Source organism: Phyllopteryx taeniolatus, chromosome 20, assembly GCF_024500385.1.
Source record: "Phyllopteryx taeniolatus isolate TA_2022b chromosome 20, UOR_Ptae_1.2, whole genome shotgun sequence".
NCBI classification, from domain to species: Eukaryota; Metazoa; Chordata; class Actinopteri; order Syngnathiformes; family Syngnathidae; genus Phyllopteryx; species Phyllopteryx taeniolatus.
This window is the reverse complement of record NC_084521.1, coordinates 3,081,420-3,106,199: the sequence shown is the minus strand read 5'-3', so window position 1 is coordinate 3,106,199 and position 24,780 is coordinate 3,081,420. Positions and strand designations below refer to the sequence as shown.

The following is a 24,780-nucleotide window of genomic DNA, read 5'->3' as shown; positions in this document are numbered from 1 at the left end:
ACTACTATTAGAACTTCATTAGACCTGCAATAGGGAAAATCTAGAACTGCACTAGAACTAGTCCTTCAAAAAAACTACACGTGACCCACGCTATAACTAAACTAGGACTACACGAAAACTCGATACCAGAGAAAGTAGATTTAAACTCCAGCTGCTCTCTCCCTCCTGCATCCTCTCTCTGGAAGCTAATCGCTTGTTTTCGCCCCGTATTCCAAAACAAGGACAAAGTTGTAATCCATTTAGCGCACCCCCCGTCAACCGCATCCACCCCGGAATAATCCGCAAAGATTGCAAGGTGCTATCAAGGGAAACAAGAGGCAGAATGTGAGGGGAAGTGAGAAAGAAGTGACGGGGGAACTTGCGTCACGGTGATTTTTGGCCTCTTTGTCACGCAGGTGGCGCTCTGGGCTTCCCCGCAGCCCAGCCACGGAGACGAACTGGGGGCTTCAGCGTAAGAAAACTCGGAGAGGATTAAGTACCGGCGGAGCGCTTTAATGAGACCTGAAAAGTTGCGCCACTTCCCAAAGGTCCGCCCTCGCGGCCCCGAGCGCCCCCCGTCATGCCGACGGCGGAGCCACATCAAAGGGAGAACCCGGAGACGGTCGGGGATGGGGGTGCCCCGCATGGAGGAATCCCTTATCTCCTCCTGAGAGGATGCTGCTCTGTGCTCCGAGATTGTCTGGAGCTGCCACCTGTCTCAGGCATGTTTGAAGGCAACACTAAAGCCTGTGATGGGCCTGACCTCCTTGCGCTCCCATTCTTTTATGTCTCTCTTCATTTTAGGCTTTGTTACTCACGCCTCCCCTCCTCCACCTCCCCTGCCGACCGCCGCCTCTGCTACCGCCGCTCGCGTTCTCCTGCTGCAGACTTCTTGTCTCTCGGCTATAGAGATATCACGGCGGGCTTCATCGGCCTGTCCTCATCAGCTCAAGTAACCAAAACAGCTCAATTACAACCACACTCTTAATATTGTCAAATTAATACCTCTAGTATCGAAACTGAGCGACATTATCTTTGTAATGGAACAATTTTACCTTAATCACAGGTAAATTGTTAGAGTATGTGAACATTTAGCAGGCTTTTGTACAAATAAGTATGAACATTTTTGTTCACCATTTCTTTGAAGCTCATCAGAAGTGTACTACATTTAAAATATACCGGACTAAACTACAACTTACAACTTACATCACAGTACACCTGACCTGCACTCAACTAAACTAGAATATACTAGAACTGCACTACAGCTGAAGGAGAGCTATATTTGAACCATCTAGATTAAATCATACTTGAAGTACAATAGAACCATAATAAAACAGCACTACAACTAAACCAGAATTACACTTGAACCAGACCACAATTTAAGTAGAAAGTAAACTACCCAAGAACTGCCATAGACTAAACTAGAACTACACCAACTCTAACTAGAATTACAAACATAGAACTACACTACACACAATATTAAACTATAACTTCAAGAATCCTAGAACTGAAATAGCACTAAAACTAGAAATACATATGTGTCGATTCTCAGTCATCCAGGTCATGACAATCCGCAAAGGTTGAGTCAAGGCAACTAACTCAACTATACTACAACTGAAATCAAACTAAACTAGACCTACACTAGAAAAAAACTACAACTAGCACTACGATAAAAACTGCAATAAACCTAAATTAGAACTACACAAGGACCAAACTAAAACTGCATTGAAACTGCAATCGAAGTAAACGATGACTACAATTGCTGTTTACTAGAACTGCACCAGAACTACAACCTTTTATTGTGCAAGGAACAGCATGTTCAGCATGTTTTTGTATCTCATTAGAAGTGTAAAGTAGCTAAAGTTGTGCCCCGCTGAGCAAAGGCAATGATGTCAGCTTATCTTTGGAACTATACAAAGAAACATGAGCAATGGGCCTGAACTAACTAACTAACACACACAAGCGATTATCCTGCTAATAAGGAGGCTAGCGAGGCTATAATCAAATTGTTATTGTCGTGAAGACGCCGCAAATCTTGCTTTTAAGCCTTCGCAACATCAGCAGTGTTTTGTGCGCGCGAGTGAATGGCGCGATTAAGAAAACGGGCAAGTTGGGAGAAAAGAAAGCACTACGACAGCGCTAGACAGATGTTGTCACGCTGATACGCCGGCGAAACGCTCTTCTTTGAACGTGCTAAGTTCCCTGGAAATTCTGCTTAATTCTCTTTTAGCCCCCTTCGTGTTTAATCTCGTCATTGTTAACGAGCGCCGCCGTTATTTCTCCAGACCGCGTCACATGACTTTAAGACACTTGAAACTCTGATGAACCCTCCTCCGCTCCCACCCTTCAAGTCATGAGGCGCTACAAAGAGGAGCTCGCATGCCAGATCGGGGTCTATCTCGTCAGCGAGCGATGCCGCTAATAAGCTGTAAAAAGGGGATCATCTGATTATCCCTGGTGTACCCGACCAACGGGACCCCCGTGTTGTTCTGTCCTGATGAAAGGCGCTGGCCACGGATGGAAGGCGTCCCTTTCGTTTGCCTGCAGTGCGCCCGGGGCTTCTTCTTCTTCTTTTTTCTTCCTGCCGAGGGACTGCACCTCACCGCCGCGCTCAACATTTGAGGCGTCGCAAAGACAAACGTTTACCCCGTATCTTCGCACCTCAGGCTGTCTTTGAAGGCACGCCAGCCTCTTCTTGTCAAGCTCTCCGAGGGTCACTCACTGGTTTTCAAACCCCAATACTAAACTACAACGACACTTGAACTATAGTAGACCGAGAACTACACTAGAATTTACCCAGTTTCTTCTCACCTAGGGCTTTCTTTGAAAGCACGACCGCCTCTTCTCTGAACAGAACTAAACGAGAAGCACAGTTTCACTGCAATAAAACTAAACTTGAACTAGAACTACAAGTACATTAGAACTGCAACAGTACTAAGCTAGAAGTACACGTGAACTATCTTGGAACTAAACTAAACCGAACTTGAAACACACTCAAACTATAATCGATCTAGAACTAGAACCGCACAAGAAGGACACTTGAATTCTACTAAACTAGAACTTGAACTACACTATAGCTGCAATCAAAGTAAAATAGAACTACACTCAAATTCAACTAGAACTACAAATACACAACAACTAAACTACTTGAACTACACTAGAACTACATTAAAACTGCAATAAAACAAAACAATACCTACTGTTGAAATACACTACAACCAAACGAGAGCTAGAAATATATATACTAAACTGTTGTAACTCTTGAACTACACGTGAATTATACTTGAACTAGTAAGATATTAGAACTGCAATTTAACTACATTTGATCGAAACAAGAACTGCACTAAAAATAAACTTGAACTGCACTTGAAATCCACTAGACTATACTATAACTAGAACTAAACTTCACTAGAATAACACTTAAACTCGACTAAACTAGAACTTGAACTACACTATGCAGTAACAGCAAGCAATAAATTACACTAAAATGCACCTAGAAATAGAATTACACTCGCACTACACTTAAACAACACTAGCACTAACACGCAAGTTACTTGATCAGTAGTCTGGAAGTACATTAGAACTGCAATAAAACTAAAGTCGAACTTGACTTGAACTACACCAGGCCTCTTCTTGTCAAGTTGTCCAAGGGTCACTCCTTGACTTTTCTACCCCCCCCAGCAAAGCCCTCCACACTACTCCCCCTCCATCCAAAACATACACACACTTGAAGATGAATGGAAATGTCTTGTGCAGTCCACATGAAGCGGAGCACTGTAATTACTTGTCAGCACATCGAGGCCGTTGTTGTGCCGATCACGTTCCACGGCGGCGACGGCCGGCTTGCTCAGTTCAGTGGTCAGCTGCATTTTGATATTGAGACGGACGCGTGGACGGACGCTGGATGGACGTGCTATGGCTCGGCGGCCCCCGAGATCAGCTCGCCGCAGCAGTTTTACCGCCCAACAACCCCCAATGACCTCCTTTCGTCTCCTTTGCGGATTCCAGAGTGATCCAGGTGTTAGTCACCTCCAGCCAGGCTAAGGAGCTGAAGGGAACACTAAAACTAAACTATAACTACACTAGAACTACATTTGAACAATACTATAACTTAACTAGATCTAAATTAGACAATAAACAATAAACAATATCACTACACTTGACTGCAAAAAAAATAAAAAATAGAACTACACTTGCACTATACTCAGACTAGAACAATACAACTACAACAAAACAAAACTAGACTAGGGTTGAACTAGATTATATGTAGAAATTTGCTGGACTGCAATAAAAGTAAACTAGAACCACACTTGAAAACACAATACTAGGACTAAACTAAAACAACATAAGAGCAGCATTAGAACTAAAGTGGGACTACACTTGATCAATACTTGACCTAAATTAAAACTGCAATAGAACAACTGTGCTAGAACTAGAACTGCAGTAGACTACAATGAAACTAAGACTACACTTGAAATATACTAGAACTAGAACTGCAATAGAACTAAACTAGTACTACAGCTACATTAGAACTGCAATAGACTTAAACTAGACCCCTTTATTGGCCAAGTCTCAGCATGATTAGGTTGGTCAGCGAGATTTTGATATTGAGACGGACATGCTACGGCTCAGCGGCCGCAACAGTTTTGATGCGACCGCGCAAACTCCTCTGACCTCCTTTCCTCCCCAGATCCCAGAATGATCCAGGTAGCAGTCACCTCCGGCCAGGCTCAGTCGGCAGGGTTAGCGGGGATACTCGCGAAAGGGAATCCCGCGGCCAGGAGATCCTCGCCTGTGCCGCCTCCGGCTTAGCAAGCTCGGGTTGTGCCATCAGTCAAGGACAACGAGGCTTTTGTGCGAGGATTTGACAGGAAAACGGCAGTCGGACCGAGAGACAGTTATCAGTCTGGAGAAGATGCGTAAAAAAAGTCACGTTGCCAAGCTAATACTTAAGCGGAGAGACTTTAACATCACCCCCTCTGCCTTTTTTCACCACCGCATTCTCTGGTATTTTAGCAGCCGTTTTAACATTTGTGAAAAATCCGTGGCCAGAAAAAGAAAGAATAGGCTTTAAGTCCCGCCGCGCATGTGTTTCGTCTTGGCACAGGAGGCCAAAATGTTGAAGAAAGACGCACTTTAAAAGTGGACGACTGTTGCTGGACCGCTGACCGGCTAATCGGCGCATAATGTAAACAGATGTCGCATTCACACTTAAAGACAATTAGGATCTTCAAAAACGAACACCCTCTTCCCTCATTAATCCACGTCGCAATCCTTTCCTCCTTATCCCCTCCGCCAAAAGCCTCCATGTATTAGCGCGGCGGTAAGAAGGGATGCAGACTTTTATTCTGTGTGTTTGCCCAAGAAAAGCAGCTAAGACTCAGGCATCACCGCGATTAGCTAATGCTAACAATAGGGGCCATGTTTCCTTAGCGGCTCCTCTGTGTTGCATTCAAGTGGGTGGAAAGCCCAAAAGTAAACACAGGCTCGATCACACGTCTGGGAGAACGAAAACGCCGAGCCAGCGCCCCTTGTTCTTTTCTCGTTATTCTTCTCAGGAAGCAGGAGCCAGGTGTGCGGAGGCTGCAGGTGTCGTCGCATTTAGACGTATTAAGCGCCGACACGGGCCAGAAACAACGGTAAGCCGATTTATGGGCTTCTGTGTTATTGTGTAGGGACTCTCCATCACTAACGCACACCTGGGATCAATTTTAGGAGGCGACTTTGCACGCATGTTATATGTTACAAATTGGGGCATGTTTACTGATGATAAAAATAAAAAGAAATTGCATAAAATAGTTTGAAAAAAGCGTATTTTCTAATTTAATGGAATAAAATAAATTTTAAAAATGTTGTTTTAGTGGCTAATTTTCATGCATGCTTGCCATTTGGTCATAAAAAATTTTATTACAAACACTATTTTAATTGTTCTCTTTTCTTAATTGTATTATTCATAGCATTTGTTAATTAAACAAATAAATGTTTTAGTGACAAATTCTCATTCATTCTTGTCATTTAGTAATAAAATAAATACAGAATAAAAAATATATTTGTAATTCATTCAGAATGTATTGCATAATTTATAATTAATTTAATTGCAATTATATAGCCACTTATTTAATCAATACATTTGAAAATTGTTGTTTGAGTGGCTAATTCTCATTCTCATTCATTTAGTCATAAGAATATGAATTTAAAAAAAATTACAATTAAAAATAGTTACTTTTATTCATTCCATAATCTAATTATAATGTTAAATGTATATATAAATTGTTTATTTTATCCATATTTATTTCATTTTTTGATTTACAATAAATCACTTAATAAATTATTATGTCAGATATATGTACATATAATAGTTTTTTTTTAATTAATCACCATAAATCCATGAGCCAATTATTTATTGAGATGAATAAATAATTTGGAAAGAAAAAATAATAAATACATTTTATTTTCAACAATTTAGGAAGAAAACAACATATATTACAGGACTTCCGATCATATAAATACCAGACTGGACTAAAGAATGAAGCATGTAACCCATGAGCCATACTTTGCCCACCCCAGATGTCGAATCAAATGTATGTGTTACATGTTACACCTTGGGGCACAAGCACGGGTGACCCCCTGGTTCAAAGCGAGGCAAGGGCAAGCCCGCCGTCTTGAGGGAACCCCCCCGCCCCCATGTTCCCAACACCTGCCACGGATCATAACTCTTACTCGTGTCACTAATGTGTTTTGTGACTTGCTATTATTAGCGGAAACACGACTAACTGGGTTTGTGGGGCTTGTTTACACACAATTATGACTATGGATCTATGGCATCCCAATAAAAACAGTCTGAATGGAATTATTGATTGTGTCAACCATGTGGAATTCATCACTTTTATTTTTATTAGAAGTTATGGTGCGGAAAACCAAAACGACAGCGTGGCAGGTCAAGTCCATAAAAATGAACCGCTGGTCAAAGTTAGCTGGAATTAAGTTGGATTCAGTGCAAAAATGTACTGCATGTTTCATCCATTTTCTATGGGGATTGTCGTGAATAGGAATCCGAGAAAGCACACACAAGCACGGGGAGAACGTGCAAACACCACACACGAAGACCCAGTCATTTTAAAATATTCCAAGCGTAATACATTAAAAACATGAGAAATTGGCTATTTATCTGACATTTTGCTCTAACTTTTAACAAAATGTGTTAGTTGTGAAGGAGATTTATTATTATTTCAGTCATTTTATAAGACATTCTATGGGCCTCCTGAAGCTCGACAGGCTTTTTTTTTTTTTTTTCACTTTTTCAGCCTTTGAACTCAATCAGATTGACTTTTCCGCATGACCCTTCGTTACAGTGTGACCGACGCCTCTATCGTCTTCCCCCCCTCCCCTCTCTTTCCCCCAGTCCATCACGGTCTACGACCTGCAATGGCTCCTTCCACACGCACAAACACATACGAGGTCATAAAACGAGAAGTGGCAGTGCCGCTGAGTGAGGTGAGGACGTAATGGCTGCTAATGTTCTGGCCTGCAGGGTCCTGTCTGCGACACCGTCAGCGGCCTTCTTTTCAAGTAAACGTTCCCTTAAACAGGCACCGTGAGTAAATAGACTTACACTGCGCGGTCGGGGTCCGCTGGACTCTTCATTACCGTTGGGCCTGAACCCATTGAAGGCAAACCGAACAAGCAATTAGCCTCCTAATCAGACTCTAATACACTCACATTCACTACTGAAACACTCTCCCTTGTACTGAAACACGTGCATACACTAATGACACTTTCACACACATTACTGAAACGCTCTCACACACCACTGAAATGCTGTCACACTCTACTGAAATGCTCTCACATGAACTACTGAGAAATTATGCAACTGTCACAAATACTCTTGAACGCTCTAAAATACACGACTGAAACCTCTCACAAGCACTACAGAAACACTCTCACATACACTCTTGAACATTCTACAATACACTACTTCAACCTCTTCACATGCACTACAGAAACACTCTCACATACACTTGAATATTCTACAATACACGACTGAACCTCTCACATGAACTACTGAACGCCCTCAAACAACTGAAAAATTATTCATCACACACACAACTGAAACACTCTCTCACTTTCACTCCTGAAACAATCTCACATGCACTAATGAAATGCTCTCATGTGCTATTTAAAACGCTCTCAGTTACACTACTGAAGCCCTCTCACACTCACGAGTGAAATATTATTTGTTTACATCCATGACTGAAACACACTCACTACTGAAACACTCACACGTACACTACCAAAACGCTCTCACATTCACTACAGAAACACCTCACATTACTACTTAAATGCTGGAACACATACAATTGAAATAATCTCAGACGCCCCACAAAATTGCTCTCACACCGTATTGAAATACTCTCACACACTACTGAAAGGCTCTCACACACTATTGAAAGGCTCTCATGACCTATTTAAGTGTTGTCACACAGCCTCCTGAAAAATTAGTCTCTCCCACCCACTCAGATTTTAGTGAAACCCCTCACAGTCACAACTGAAATGTTCTCACTCACACACACACACACTATGACACCATCACCTCCTTCTGTTTAAGCAAACTTTCCCTCACAGAAACACCTTGAGGAAGTAGCGTCACAATTAGCAGATGAGTAACTAGACCTACACTAAGTGCACCGGACATTTCACTACCGTTCATCCTGCCCCCAATTCAGAACTCGCTGAAGGCAAACGCAACAAGCAATTAGCCTCCTAATCAGACTCTTGCTAACCCAATCATCTCGCTGCCGTCCACCTTTGCCTCAAATGATCTCCACTAGCTCACGTAGGGCTTCCTCTCGCTTGTCAGGTCTCATGGTTGTGAGGGGGCGGGGGTGTGGTTTGACTTTGAGGCGTTTGAAGTGTGACTTGACGAGCGCGAGCGCGGCGTTCAGACAGGCCGCCCTAATGAGGGAATTAGCTGGCCATACTAGCGCGGCCTGCGCCACGTATGAGAGGCTCTCACACTCACACTAAAATTGAAAAATTATGCGCTCTCACACACAATCGAAAAATTTTTGCTCAAACACTACTGAAATGCACTCACACACAACTGTCATGCTCTCACACCTTACAGAAACATTGTCATATGTACTACCAAAAAAACATTCACTTGCATGCTACTGAAAAGTGATTGGCTCCCACCCACAACTGAAAAAGTACTATTACACTCTCGCACAAACACCACTGAAATGCTCTCACACTCAAAAACTGAAAAATGGTTCGCTCAAGCACTATTGAAATGCTCTCACGCTCGCTACTGAAACACTCTCAGTTTCACTACTAAAAAGCTTTCACATTCTACTAAACACTCACATGCACTTCTGAAATGCTCTCATGTCCTGCTAAAACAAAAACATGATCTTACACACATCAATCTCATATACAGAACTGAAAATGATTCAATCACACAAACATTACTGAAATGCTCGCACAGATACTCCAGAAAAGCTCTCAGACACACTACTGAAATGTTCTTACACACACACGACTTAAAACTCTCTCACACACTAATGTACAATTACTTTCTCCTATCCACTGCTGACACTCTCAGACAGACACACAAAATAAAAAACTCGCTCGACCACCGCACTGAAACGCTCTCACAAACGCCACCGATACGAGGAACACTTGAACGTTTCTCACGGTAGTGCGCGTCCAGGTAGCCGTTGCGGGGGTCCATGGCGAAGAGGGTCCCCCGGTAGGGCAGAGCGTGTTCGGCCAGGTGGGGCAGGGAGCCGTGGAGCTCCTTCTTGAGCAGCGAGGGCCGCTCCTCCGTGGACGTGGAGGGCTCCTCGGTCACGTTGCGCTCGGATCCGAGGGCGTTGCGCCTCTCACGGTGGTACGGCGGGCCCGAGCTCTCATCCTCTGCAAAAACACCACAAAGGGCTTCATTAGTCATGGTAATAATGTCATCATGACAACGGGTCAATTTGACCCACGACATAACAAGAGGTAGCATCAGTTTTTAGCAACAGTTATTACAGGACTCGTGTCGTGATAAAATCGTGTTCCCTTTTCAGTTGTATTTAAAAAAAAAACAACAAAAAAAACACAAGGCTTTCCTCACCTGCAATCTACTGAGGCTTTTTATCACCAGTGTAAACACGCACACGGGTTCAGCAGCATGTGGGAGTTGAGGAGTGTACGGGCGAAAGCGTTTCAAACTTGAGGATTTCCCAGAAGTCTGCTCTTAAATTCAGCTTTTTTTTCCTCCTGTAAAATTCCCATAGAGAGAGCAAGAGAGGCTTCCCGACCGCATTCCAAGCTGCCCATTAAACAGCGTCATGTGTTGTATCAAGTACTACCCACCCCACCACCCCACCACCCCCACCTCGCCTTCCCCCCTTGGACTGTTCTTAAACTAAATCTCTCCTCCGCTGTCTGACGGAGAAATTGGGAGGAGCGGGATCTCTGGGGGGGAAGCTTCCTGGCACGCTGGCTAAAGAAGAGGATAAACGCCGAGTTGAGTTCAAGGGCTGAGCTCAGCCACGAAAGACACGGCCTTTGACATGGGGTTTGACCTTTGAACTGGCATCTACCCAGCGGGGGGAAGATAAGAGGGGGCGAAGTCAGCCAGCCTCCGGACTGGTGTATTAAGCTTTAACCCTCCTGTTTTGTTGGTTTCTTTGGTACACTTTGATACATGTTCATGCGTCATTATGACCCGCTGCAGCTTTAGGTTTAATAATGCAAAAGATATATACATCAATAAAACCGGGAAATAACAAAATAGGGCAGTTAAAAAACAACAGCATTGTTTTTTGGAGTGGGTTAATTTGACCCGCCACGTAAAGGGCTGGTAAAGGTTGCATGATGTTTTCGTGGCCACTTCTTATCCATGCTTGTCATTTAGTCATAAAATGAATAGATGTAAAAATAGATAACAAAAATAGAGACTTTTTAAAACAAGTTTTAGACTTTTTTAACTACACTAGAACAGGTCAATTTGACCTGCAACAGAGGTTTAGGGAGCATGATGTTCAAGCAGCTAATTCTCATCTATGCTTGTCATTTAGTCATAAAAAAAATAATACTAAAATATCTATAGTTAAAACAAGAAAATAACAAAAATGGGGCACTTTTTAAGAAAATATATCGTTAGATTTTTAAATTAAACTAGAATGGGTTATAAGATTGTATGATGTTTTAGCTGATAATTCTCATCAATGCTTTCTATTAAGTCATCAAAAAATGAATACAAAAATAAGGTACAAATATTTTTATATATAAATAAAAGAAAAAAAAAGAAAAAAAGGATTTTTGAAAATATTATTTTTTAGATTTCAGTTCAATTTAACATAAAAGGAGCTCTAAGGTAGCATGATGTTTTAGCAGCATAAATGTCATCCATGCTTGTTATTTAAAAATATACTTTAAAAATATATACAGACAATATAACATGAAAAGAAAAAACAAAAGGGCCTTTTATAAAAAAAAAAAAAATTAAAGATTGTTTTTTTTAAATTTGGCAAAATGGGAAAAAAACTGTTGTTAGAACCATGAATACAGCAATACATTTCAAAAGATGTCCACCTGTCTGTGACTCTTCCAGTCTCTCTGCATCTTTGTTGCAATCTGCTGATGACACTCTGTGACACTTGAAGCTCATTGGCCGCATCTCTGAAACTACGAGAGGTCGACCAATACAATTAGAATTGTTATTTAAACAATCCTCCTCTTCCAGGTGTTGACATTTTAACATCACAAGACCAAAACGACGCCTAACAATTGATAAATAGCACCTCGCCATCGCAAGGCTTCAAATAGGAAGTGGCCACTGAGCTTAAAGTGTCGCAGAGTGACATCAGCAGGTTGCAACAGAGAGACTGGAAGAGTCACAGAAAGGCATAGAACTGGATGTCCTTTTGCCATTCAGCGTCATGTTCGAGAACAGCAAGTTAAGCAAAAAGTTCTGAAACATTAAACGTCGAACATTCAAAACGTTACAGAAGTTACATCCATGCATTCGAGGTTCATGCTGAAATTTCACCCGAAAGCTCACGAAACCTATTTTTTAGCAAGTAGCGTAGTGTGTGTAAGTAATGCGTCAGCACTGGTCACTTTTCACTTTGATTCAAACATAAGCTTTGCTGGACAACTTTTCAGCATCGGCCGCGTTTCGCGCTGTTTTGAAAAAGGTCCGCTGGAGAGCCCTTTTCAAATGTTTTGTATTTCCTGGGAGCAAAAAGCCTCTTAAGTGCGTCTCCACAGCTAAATTGGCCAGTAGACATGAGCGCCCGGCGGCCTTTAAACTGCTACATCGGTCCATTTATTAAACATCAGAAAAATAAACTCATAAATATGTACTCCGGTCAGCTTCCACGTTCTCAGATGTCGATGTCAGACGATGCGAGAGAAGCGGCGGTTGCGTTTTCCTTTTTTTTTTGCGAGTGCGCGCGGCGCTCGCGGCCTCCACTTTTTTCCAGCCCATGTCGTCAGCGGCAGATGAACCCAATTCCCGAAATCCCTTTATGTTAATATTGCGCTTTGCAAGAGCCAGACCTATTAATCCAGCTTTAGAGCGTATAAATGCCATTATTCCCTTAATAAGATCACGGGCTGTGCAGTATGGGATTAAATGCTTATATCATAACTGACGCTGTCATTTCCTGCGGATGAGGGCGGCTCGCCTCTCTCAGTCTGTCGGTTCCACGTTAAAAGATCCCGACAATTTTCCGCCGCCGCCGACCCGTCATGGGGTAAGAGCGGGACCTGTGGGCTGCTCCATCCTGTTCCCCCCCACCACCCTTCCGGATCTCGCCTCCTTCACGTGGACCTCTTAAGGTAGCGCTCCTTAATCTGGCCTGCTTTGTTGTTCTTAATTGGCTGCTAGGATGCAGCCTTGCATTGCTTAAGGCAAACTTTTTACACCAAGGACCACGTCGAAAAATACTTGCTTTTGGACATGATGATATTTAACATTATTTTTACGCCACTATAACATTATGCAGTTAAAACCATTTTAAAAATCTACCTAAATAAACGTTTAAAAACAAACAGTTTTAAAATATAAAATGCATACATGCACTTAAAAGTTAAATACAACTGAACTGTAATTAACAAATGAACTGTTAGATTAAAAAAAAAAAGTTTAAGCCCCTTTTACATTACGTATTCTTTGAACATTAACACTGCACTTAAATATAGGAAAGAAAATAAACTACTTAATGATTCTATTAAAATGTATTGCACGGAAGTTAAATAAAACGCATAACACTTGCAGGAGGATACGTGTACCACGCTGAGAATCACTGGCTCAATGTGTTAAGAGTATGGAACCTTCCGGCACCGACCCCATTGGCGGTGCAACACTCCCACCGCGATTGGCTTCTGATACTATTGGGAAAACCCCGAGAAAAAGCCCGGTTAGCCAGCCAGTGTGAAAGGAGTTTATGACTTCCCCTCCCGGTGAGGTCAAGCGACTAATTGTTCAATCACAGCTGTGTCAGGCGCTCGCCATCCCCCCCAGCCGTTACCATGGCGAGTCCAGGGGTTCATCAATGTCCCATATAGCACCTTAAGGGGCTTCATTACTGCGGGCCAAAGCACCTTAACTGGTTAACCAAACATTCAGAGGCACAAAGGGTCAATTGACTCCCGACCAGAGAACCAGAAAAGAAGAAGGTTTTCTCTTCCGGTGTGTGTTTGAGAAGAGGTTTTCCCTCCCTCATTTTTCAGTCCTCTTTTATTTCCCTGTCTTTTCCCATGGTCGCCGCATCCAGGCCTCCGCCGGTTTGCGAGGCTATTCAGACCGGCACAAATGCGGCAGCCGGGCCTCTGCGGACCAGAGGGAAACGGGAAAAAAAATACTAGAACTATCCTGCTCTGCTCTGCTCTCTCTCTCTCTCTCTCTCTCTCTCTGTGGTGATTGAATTTCTTAACATCTTTTCAAAAAGCGCTTAAATGCCTGCAGGCGAGGGGAAGAAACAAGCTAATGGTGGATGGGGAGCGCTGAACAAATTTCAGAGCCCTTTCCTGCTCGCGTTTGAGGTTGAAAGCGCGCTGCCGCCTTTCAACTGTTCAAAGTCCTCCTTCCTCCTGCAGTGTCACTGAAGGATTTGAAAAGAAGGTAATTGTGCTCGCTGCCGTCATGATCAGAGCGCGCGCCGCGGCTTTAGTGCTTCCTCCGCCACTAGAAATGTACCCGGTGCTACGCTGCGGCATTCTTCCCCAAACCCCTTTTAGCGCTCGTTCTACCTCCGCCTCAAACGCTCCCACTTGTGCATTCTCTCCTTTCAACACCTGCGAGCCGCTCATTAAACTCCCCGCAATTGTCCGGGGTCTCTATTGTCAAAACAACCCGGAAACCATCGGGAGGTGGACGCGATGAGTTTGATCGAGGAGCAGTGACGCCCCTGTTTATGGCGGGAGATACTTTTCTGGGGTTAAAACGACTTCAAGTAATATCGAGCAGATCTGATGATTTAATATTCTTGCAAGAAGGAACAACAACCGTGCGGCAAAAGAAGCAAACGCACTCGTCGTTTCATGTATACTTCTCTGAGCTTGTCTTTTAAGCCCGTGTACCGTAAGTTCCGCCCCACTATGCTCGCTAAACACGGACTGTGCTCAATCTGACTCCTATTATTTTCTCTTATCTCAGCATGATGATCTTGTCGGAATTCGTCAGCCTCCATTTAATCAAACAGGAACCATTCCCTCAACCACAAACATCCTCAACCGTCTATCAGTCATTAGCATTATGCAAGTCACATATGCAAGACTTAGTCATGTAAGAATGGACAGAAATTTTCCAGCCCAGGCAGAACCCATATGAACAATATGTTTTTATATACAGGGTGTGTCAGACAAATTCCAGGACTACTGTCATAAACATCCATCCATCCATTTTCTGAGCCACTTCTTCTCACTAGGGTCGCGCACGTGCTGGAGCCTATTCCAGCTATCATCGGGCAGGAGGCGGGGTACACCCTGAACTGGTTGCCAGCCAATCGCAGGGCACATACAAACAAACAACCATTCGCACAGTCACAGTCACACCTAGGGGCAATTTAGAGTTGTCAATCAACCTACCATGCATGTTTTTGGGATGTGGGAGGAAACCGGAGTGCCCGGAGAAAACCCACGCAGGCACGGGGAGAACATGCAAACTCCACACAGATGGGGCCGGGGATTGAACCCCGCTCCTCAGAACTGTGAGGCAGACGCTCTAACCAGTCGGCCACCATGCCGCCCTGTCACAAACAATATCTTTCAAATCCAAACTAAAAAACAAGTTTTCCCCTTCAAAGTAATCCCCTGAAGTCTAGCGCTCCTTCTCAGCCTTCATACACTCCCGGAAGGATTCTTCCAAGATCCTCCGCAGCTGGGTCGTGACGGCCATCTTGATGTCGTCCACGTCTTCAAAACGCATCCCCTTGATGACGCCCTCGAGCTTGGAAAAAAAGGAAAAATTCCTGGCTGGTTAGGAAACGTTGCTCCAGCCTGGTGATGTTCTTCTCACTGTGAGATGCTTAGGGCATAGTGAGCATACAGGTTAAACGTATTAAAACACACTTAATCTTATTAAAACATACTTTGTAGAAGTATTCCTAGCGCCTGTTGTCACTCTCTCGCTCACACAGTTCTCCAAATAAGAGGCAGTGCATGCTTGCTTCAAGCTGTCTATTCATTCCCAGTTTAAATTTACTGTAAAACTAACACGTAAAAATAATGTCTCATTGTATATTCAAACAGCAGAATGCTCAACCAAACCATACAATTTCAGTCCACTAATGCTAACGAACAATGCAAAACGCCGTAGACGGTTTAGCGGTAATTAGCATAGCTGTTGCGGTCATTATAAACCAAACAACTGCTACTTTAGCACACATGGAGCTGCGACACATACAAACAGAGCCTACAACAACACTCACAGGCACATATTGTCTCTCGTCTTTTCGCTTCTTAATTACACTGCATCTCTCGATAGGACTATGAAGGCACGGCAATCTCCCCAAAAAAATTTAAGTAACACATATTCACATGTTCGTATGTCCAAAATGTTTATAAGGTGAAAGTTTGTAAGTAGTATTAAAAATCTGCAACATAGTGGGGGCGCGAAGGATGAACCGCGCTATAGCTGGGGGGGTGGGGAGGGGGGGGGAATTGATGTGGTGTCCCAACAATTCAGAGGAACCTTAAAAACATTTTTTTCCCTCCAAAGGCAGAGGTTAAAAAACAAGGACTACTCCTTCCTCCACATGCTAATCCGTCTTTCACTCTCAAGCATCTGATTTGCCCTCCGGCCTCTACTCTTGTCAGTCTCCGAGGCCAGGACGTGCACGTTTCAGGGGTTGCACAAAGGCCCAAAGAACACCCCCCCCCCCCAAACCCTCCAACCCCCAACGAGCACATCAGCACTGTCTTTTGTGAAGCCCAAACATCAGAAGAGGTGTTGTTGTACCTCTGAGCCAAAGCCAGAGAGATGTGGCGCTCCACCTTCCACGCCTCAAAGAAGCGATTGTCAATGGCACAAACAGGTTTTGGCTGGGCTGCAAGGAGACATGAAGCAAAATCGCACAAGCACTTCTTCTTCAAAGCTCCTCTCCTCCTGTGCAATAATCTCTTGCTCCCCTTTAGTACCCCCTCCTCCTCGTCTTTCTCTTGCAAATCAACTCCCGGGAAAGATTCAAGACTCCCCCCAATTAACAATGAGAAGGAGGGAGGAGAGAAAGAGAAAATTCCAGCAGCTGGCTGGAGTTTAATAAGAGCACCTCTCCAAGCGGTTTAGGCTTATGTACCTGATTCAACCGCAATATACGCGGAGGACTCGTCGGTGATTAGCGGACGGGTTGGAAGACTCAGCGGAGAAATTAGACCGGCACAACAAGAGCGAGCGGGATTAAGACAATCGGGCTCGGTTCTCGTCCGCTGAGAGGTGACTTCACTTCCTGTATGCCCTTCACAAACACGGCGGCTTGAGATCCTGGCACCTGACCGCCTCCGAGCAGATTTGGTTAGCTTAGCTTTGTTTGGACACTAAAACTCTGCTATCCAAATGTCTTGACACATAACATAGGAAGCTTTATGTACAGTCACAAGTCAAAGGTAAAACACAAGTATGAGGTAATAAGAAAAAGTAAAAAGGAAATACAAAATAAAATGTAAAAAATTAAAATTGATGGGAAAAAATAACAAAAAAAAGTTCCAATATTAGTTTATAAAGAATATAAGTATAAAAAAACAAATAAAATAAAGAAAAATAAAATTTTAAAATATATAATAAATATAAATAATATAAATAAAATATAAAAGAAAGGAAAACACTAAAATAAATTGTGAACATAAAATTTTATTAAGTCTACCGTAACCATAAACTAAAATTGGATATATTTGAATAGATTGAGATAATGAAAAAAATATATATATAATGATAAAATAATTTACATTTTTTTTTAAAAGAATTGTAAAAAAAAAAAAAACTATACATGTAGTCTAATTATACAAATATATACAATTGTATCCATCCATCCATTTTCTGAGCCGCTTCTCCTCACTAGGGTCGCGGGCATGCTGGAGCCTATCCCAGCTGTCATCGGGCAGGAGGCGGGGTACACCCTGAACTGGTTGCCAGCCAATTGCAGGGCACATAGGAACAAACAACCATTCACACTCACAGTCATGGCTACGGGCAATTTAGAGTCTCCAATTCATGCATGTTTTTTGGGATGTGGGAAAACTGGAGTGCCCGGAGAAAACCCACACAGGCACAGGGAGAACATGCAAACTCCACACAGGCGGGGCCGGGGATTGAACCCGGGTCCTCAGAACTGTGAGGCTGACGCTCTAACCGTGCCGCTACATACAATTGTACATTATGAAAACAAAAAAAATGTTAGACAAAAAATAAATCCCTATTGTAAAAATAATATCTCTGGCGCAAATTAGTGCTTCTAAAGTTTTTGCTGAAATCATTCAGACTTCATTTTGTATGTAATCAGACTATGGTCAGCACAGCGGAACATTTGTCTGTTTGGTCGCCTCAACGGCAAGATGGTTTGGGTCGGACTCGCAATTTCAAATATTCATAGACGACTAAATTGTCTTGTCAATTAAGCTGTCTGTAGGTGTGAATGCGAGTGGTTGTCATATCAATGTCAATACTGAATTTACGGCCATGTATGTCCAAAAAGAAAAAAAGAAAAATGTTCATTTTTCGTCTCAATGAGGATTTTCACCAGCAATATAATGATGAAGAAACTGGTGCGTTCCCTCTATTTGACCTCTGTTCATTATGGATTCTGAGCATAGGCGAGCATAGCGGTACCCGATTCAACTGTCAGCAGGTAGGAGGGTCCCACTCCTGGTTAGCAGTCGGCAGCTGATTTCACACACCACAAATGCCCACTTCAATATTCATCCAGGCAAATTCAACAACTCCCACATCTCAATTTGGCTCCCAGCAGCCCGTGCACTACCACCCCAGCTACGCCAAGCACGGCCCGCTCCCTCTCTCTATGCCGCCGGGGGTCTGCTGGGACGCCCCTCACCCCAGCCCCCAGGAGCCCATCGTCTTGCGGTCCCGGCCGCCGGGCCCCAGGGCTGAGGAGGGGAAAATCAAAGCCTGCCCGACTTCTTCCATCTTCCCCGCGCTCACCTCAAATCAGGCTCACAGCGGGATTGTGTCATGCCAAGATTCCACCGCGCCCGTCGGCCCCCCTTGTTCGCCCATCAGGGGCGCAGTGGCTCGAAACCCCACCAGCATGTCATCAGGGCCACATTGTGATGGAGCAATGAGCAGGGGCCCGGTGCAGCCAAAAAGCTTCCACTCTGAAATGCACATTGATGCCTTCTTTTTTTTTTTGTTCTTTTTTACCGAGGATAGTTAAGCGGCTTTTAAGACTTTTCACTCAAAGAGCACCTTGGCCCGCATTCTTCGCAGAATCAAACACCAAGAGATGCATTTGATCGCAGCTTCAAAGCCCAAAATTTCATTCAGTGCTCCCATCCAATCGGCTTCAGACGGTCACAAGTTGGCAATGATGGGCCATAATCTGTCAAATACTTCAAATTGTCCTGTGTAACAATGCAAAATGATTGCGCAATGATGTAACTTAAGCTATACATTACTTTTTATAACCCGTCAGATTTCAAAATCTTCCTCATACAGCCAAAGCACCGGCCCTCAATGAAGTCAGCATTTTTCTGTCCAGATTGGTTGGTCAGAGCAAAACACTAAATATTTCAACAATACTAAATGTAACAAGCGGCACGGTCGACGACTGGTTAGCACATCTGCCTCACAGTTCTGAGGACTGGGGTTCGAATCCCGGCCCCGCCTGTGTGGAGTTTGCATATTGCCCCCGTGCCTGCGTGAGTTTTCTCCGGGTACTCCGGTTTCCTCCCACATCGCCAAAACATGAAGGGTAGGTTAATTGAGGACTCTAAATTGCCCAAAGGTATGAGTGTGAGTGCAAATGGTTGTTTGTATATTTGTGCCCTTTGATTGGCGGGCGACCAGTTCAGGGTGTACCCCGCCTCTCGCCCGGAGATAGCTGGGATAGGCTCCAGCACGCCCCCGACCCTGGTGAGGATCAGCGGAACGGAAGATGAATGAATGAATGTATAAATGTAACAAAATTGTTACAGCCAACTTCGAATAGCAAAACACGTCTGTAGTGATTTGCACATTTTAATACATTTAATAATCAGCATCTGTGGTGTGATGTATTCTATTTAAATGGTTTGTGTTGTTGTCATGTTATTAGATAAATATTGATTCTGAACTGCTCCAGTAAATGTAGGTGTTGCTGTTACATTGCGTTTTTTTGGATAGTACTAATTAAGGATGGATATGGATGATTGATATATATAGTGATTCCATCCATTTTCAACACCGCTTATCCTGGTTAGGGTCGCGGGACGCTGCAGCCTATCCCAGCTGACTTCGGGCGAAAGACGGACTACACCCTGAACTGGTCGCCAGTCAGTCGTAGGGCACATATAGAGACAGACAACCATTCACACTCACATTCACACCGTCACTAAGTGGGAACTGAACCCGCGCTGCCCGCACCAAAGTCAGGCGAGTGTACCGCTACACCATCACTGACTCGTATAGTGATTTTTTTATTTTACAATAATACTTAACTATATTACTATAGTTAGAATTTCATATGTATCTGTGGCTAGAAACATGTGCAGTCAGTGAATTCCTTGACAATTGCCCCATGTTTTTGTGGTTCAATAAGAAAATAATACAGTACAGTATATTGTATGTTGAGCCTCAAAACCTGATAGAGGGTTGTAGTTTTTTCATTGCAGTAGATGTGCGGTGCTTGGTGTGCGATGAAAAGTTTTTTCGCAACTGTCCAATTCAGTCACTTTTGGTGGTGTCGCTCGGTGTGCGGGCGGCCTAAAACTTTTTACTCAAAGGGCACCTTGGCCTGCATTCTTAGCGGAGTCAAACACCAAGAGATGAATTTGATTGTAGCCTCGAAGCCAAATATTTTGTACTCCCAGCCAATCGGCTTACGGAACGTATCAGCCCGGTTTCAGACGGTCACAAGTTGCGGACGATGGGCCGTAACCTGTTACGTACTTCAAATTGTCCTCTGTAACAATGCGACGCGATTGCGCACCGGGGCCGGAATTAGCATCGGCTGGTACGGTGCTTCGTTTTAGGGGGGCTAGATCTGGGCAAGTTTCCCAGCACACCAGCAGCGGGCAGTTTCCACCAGGCCCAGAGCGACTGAATCCCACTTCTGACACAAACACACACACACACACACACACACATGCACGAGAGCGAGCGGGCCAGACCAGTCTGTAGCACTCCGATTAGGACGGACTCGCCAAGAGAAATGGATACGCAGCCAAAGCAAAGAAGTGCCGAGCCAACAGTTAGCATCCAGTAGAGAGGAGGGAAAAAAATAACATGGCAATCCAAAAACGCCACTGTGCATGTTAAAGTATCATTTCATTGCACTTGCAAAGTGCTGTAAGCCCTTGTTACACTTCAGAATATCGTCAAGTAAAATGTGGCTCGTTGCTTTTTCTTTCTTTTTTTTTTTAATTACTATTTGCAAAAGCTTGGGACAAAAAAATAAAACAACAAAAAAATGTCAAATTAATTTAAAAACTTAGGTCTGCTTTACAAGTAGACTAAAAATAAATGTGAATAAAATAAAAAGTGATAAAAAGAAAATTGTAAAAATACATACAAACAAAATTAAGACTCTAAAAGGAGACTCCAAATTTTTTAAATGTAAAAAATACTAATTAATATGATGAAGAAAATTGTTCAAATCAATTTTAAAAAATGTATTTTATTCCGTAAAGGAATACTAAAAATAAATAAAAATGTAAGAAAAAGTAAGAAAAATAAAGAAAAGCTACAAAGAAATGTAATTAAATCTACTGTGAAAGGAGACAAAAAATAAAATGAAAATTACTAAATAAAAACAAAAGAAAAATGACGATGAAGAAAAATATTAATAATAATAATGAATTAAAAAAACAAGCCTACTGTAAAGAAGACTAAAAAAACATTTTAGAAAATAAGAAGAAGAAGAAACAAAATGTTAAAAACACTTTTTGTTGCAATTCCCAAATGGAGACATACAGTAGAGAAGTCCATTAAGGCAGGTGGCGATAATAAAGAGATGCTTAATGAGGCACCTGCCCGCCAGCCATTGACAAGCACGTTACAAGCACCTCCTAACGAAGGCTAGTGGGCTAATTTAACTTTTGACATTTGATAGCTAAGGAATGAGGGAGGGATCAGCCATTTATCTGGAACAGGATTACTCACCCTCACCCTCGCCCACTTCCCCTCCATCCTGCCCCCTCACACGCACACGCACGCACACACACACACATAACCCCCCCGCCCCCAAGCCCCCCATCCAAAAAAAAAAAACCCTCTCTCCAAGTCAAGCCCGGATTCATTAATTTTTCTACTGCTAAGCACTTTATCAATGACTGGCGCAGGTCCGCAGTGGTCTCGATGCGCCTTCACGCCTTCCGCCGTGCTCTCGGAAATGCTGCATGCAGTAAGTGGGACAACGCCGATGCACAATTTTGGAAAGTTTGGAAACGGTCACAGTAGCTTCCAGGACATAAAGGTCATTCAGTATAAGTATACAGTACAGTATCAAAATAAGGTTCATTTGGTTATTCCAAAGGCGTTGTACGTGCTGCCGTTGCAGTAGAAGAATGTATTCTATATTAATTACAACTTTATTTAATGTTTTGTTTTAGTGTGAGAATTAAAACAAACAAGAGCTTCTTCCCCTCTCTCTAATATTGTCTTATCACTTTGCTGTGAAACAAAGCAAGATGTCTGTGCTTGGGGGGCACCAGTTGCACAAGGCAGATGCGTATGTGTGCTAAATGACCTCGCCAGACAAGTCGAAGACCAGCCATCATCATCAGTTTGAATTTGAATTGTCTCCTCGCATGCAAGTTTATTCTGTATCTCTCATTATTCTCAAGGTGCTTGTCCTGTTTCTTGTCTGAATCGAAAGGGTTAAAATTTTTTCCCTTGACATGTAGTGTATGAAGTGCTGCCTCCATGAGTGAAAGTAATTTTATTCTGGCTTTTTTTCCAACACTCTACGCTCTGCTTCCGCCAGTGGAAGCCACTCTCCTCGTTCAACCCCGTAACGCCTCCCCGATCGTCATGGTAACGAACCTCGTAGTAGCCATTGGCCCGACATATTCAGGTGCATCTCAGTAAATTTCAATAACATGGAACATGTTTCTTTCAGTAGTTTAATTTAAAAAGTGAAACTGATATATTATATACGTTCAGCAAACTAAAACGTCACCATCTCGAGAAACAATCAAAATGATTTGAAAATATAGAATTTAGGTAGGAGTTGGCCATTTAATGACTCTGTATAATATATGAGCTTCGCTTTTTGAACTGAATCACTAAAATAAGTGAACTTTTCGACCACAATCTAATTTATTGAGCTGCACTTGTATATGGAGGCTGAACAGTCGCTCACTTGCATGAGACAGGGCCGCCCCCTTAAAATTAATTTCAGCAAGACAAGAAAGTGTTCTATAATTCTTCATTCTTGGGGTATTTCAATGCAAGCATGTCTGAGACATAATACATTATTAACACCTGCAAACTGTTTTAAACTGAGAATTTTTTTTTTACAATGTCTCCTTTAAGTGTAGCCAAGTCTCAGTACTATGTATGACGTCACTCGCATGCACGTGCAAGTGAATAAAAGCACTGTTCGCAAATGGAAAACACATCGGAAAGCTCGCATTCACATACTGTACAGTCAGGGGAGCAGCGACATATCGCTCTTGAGAGGTGTGAGGAGCTCATTTGCATCGGTAACGGCAAATTAGTCTCAGTCCAACACCCGCTGAAGGCCGACCGTCTCCGTTACAAGTCCGACGAGGGGCTGCGCGTGAGTGTGACAAATTTGGGTGAACCGTACGGCACAGTCGGGCCTTTCATGCAGCAGCTGGCAACACTCACGCTGTCTAGCCCATCATCGTTGGATTTTTTGATTTTTTTTAAACCAGCAAGCATGACAATCACAATTCCACTAGCCAGGTGCCGTAAAAATAACACTCTAATTACCCGGCACCTACAACAAGGAGCTGTTCTGGACATACACTGACTCGTTGGTGTTCGACCCGTGAGCTAATCACATCGAGGTTTGGCCTTACGCTCTCAACACAAGATTTGGAATAAGGTTCGTTCATTTTGCGTGAGCTCACAGGCGCCAATGTGCCTCACAAGGATTCTTTTATAAACTTGTCAAGCATTGTTTGCCTTCCAATTTTCGAAACATCATTACGACATCAGCATGTAGTGAAAAGTGCAGACTTGACCTTGGCTGCTTGATAAACGACCCCCCCACCCCTCACCACCCTAAAAAAATTCAAGGTAAGATCTAGACTGTGTCATTGGCGGTGCTGCCAAAAAGACAACATTTAAGGTGAACTCCAAGTCATCTTGAGGGCACGATGCGGAAAAACTGTTGCTGGTTGCAGTGATGGAGTCCAAATATAGCAGCTCCACTTCATGGTTTTTCACTTAAAATGTCATCTCTGGGTTTTCCATAACACGCCGCACCCTGTGTCCTTTTTCCCCCGTCCTTCACCCACCCCGTCCCCTCCGCTTTAATGACCTATCCTGTCGCTCGCAATGCCTCTCAGCTCCTTTTTTTTTCTAATCTGGACATTACTTCACCTTTAATCCCATATCCCACATAAATATGGTTTAAGCCGCATATCTTCTGTCCTTATTGGAATGAAGGGAAAGCGTTTTTTAAAGTGATCGCTGAAAGCTCAAGGCTACTTTAGGATTTAAGTGTGGCATGGTGTTTTCTTTTTTCCTCCGGCTCCGTCCCATCCCACCTTTCCACCCTTCGTCCATATAATCTCTACTCACTCCTCACATTCTCCTCTACATCCTACATTTTACTGTCCCTCCAACTCTGTTAATTTCTTCATTGCATTTAACTCCCTCTTTTCATCCACTGTAGCCCCCCCCGTTCAAGCCCCTCCCTCTAGGCTACATGGAGGGACTCGCACAGACCCACGCAGAGCTGTCCCAGAGCCAAACCCAGAAACAAAGAGCCCACAGAGAGAGGCCCAGACATAATGTGGAGCGCCTCTGACAGCACTCGAAGATGAAGTCATGAGGTCACCAAATAGTTAATAATAATGCCCCTAACACCAGCACACTGCCATTTAGCGGCAGAGAAAAATGAGCGCCTACACGCATGTGTGAGTGTCCGCGGCTTGCAACAAGTGTGGAGGGATAAAAAGCTT

General features: G+C 43.3%; 1 protein-coding gene across 2 annotated transcripts in view; it reads right to left on the bottom strand.

Moving 5' to 3' along the window:
* gli3 (GLI family zinc finger 3) overlaps positions 1–24,780 on the bottom strand; it is a 114,931-nt gene that overhangs the window by 60,391 nt on the left and 29,760 nt on the right. The window contains exons 1-2 of one of the 2 annotated variants that reach the window (XM_061758330.1): positions 10,097–10,314; positions 9,673–9,894 (exon numbers count right to left, since the gene is read on the bottom strand). In XM_061758330.1, coding sequence (XP_061614314.1) covers positions 9,673–9,709 — 37 coding nt within the window. In that variant the 5' untranslated portion in view covers positions 9,710–9,894; positions 10,097–10,314. Of the gene's footprint in view, positions 1–9,672; positions 9,895–10,096; positions 10,315–24,780 lie in introns of those variants that run through there. The other variant, XM_061758329.1, reaches the window with a different exon arrangement.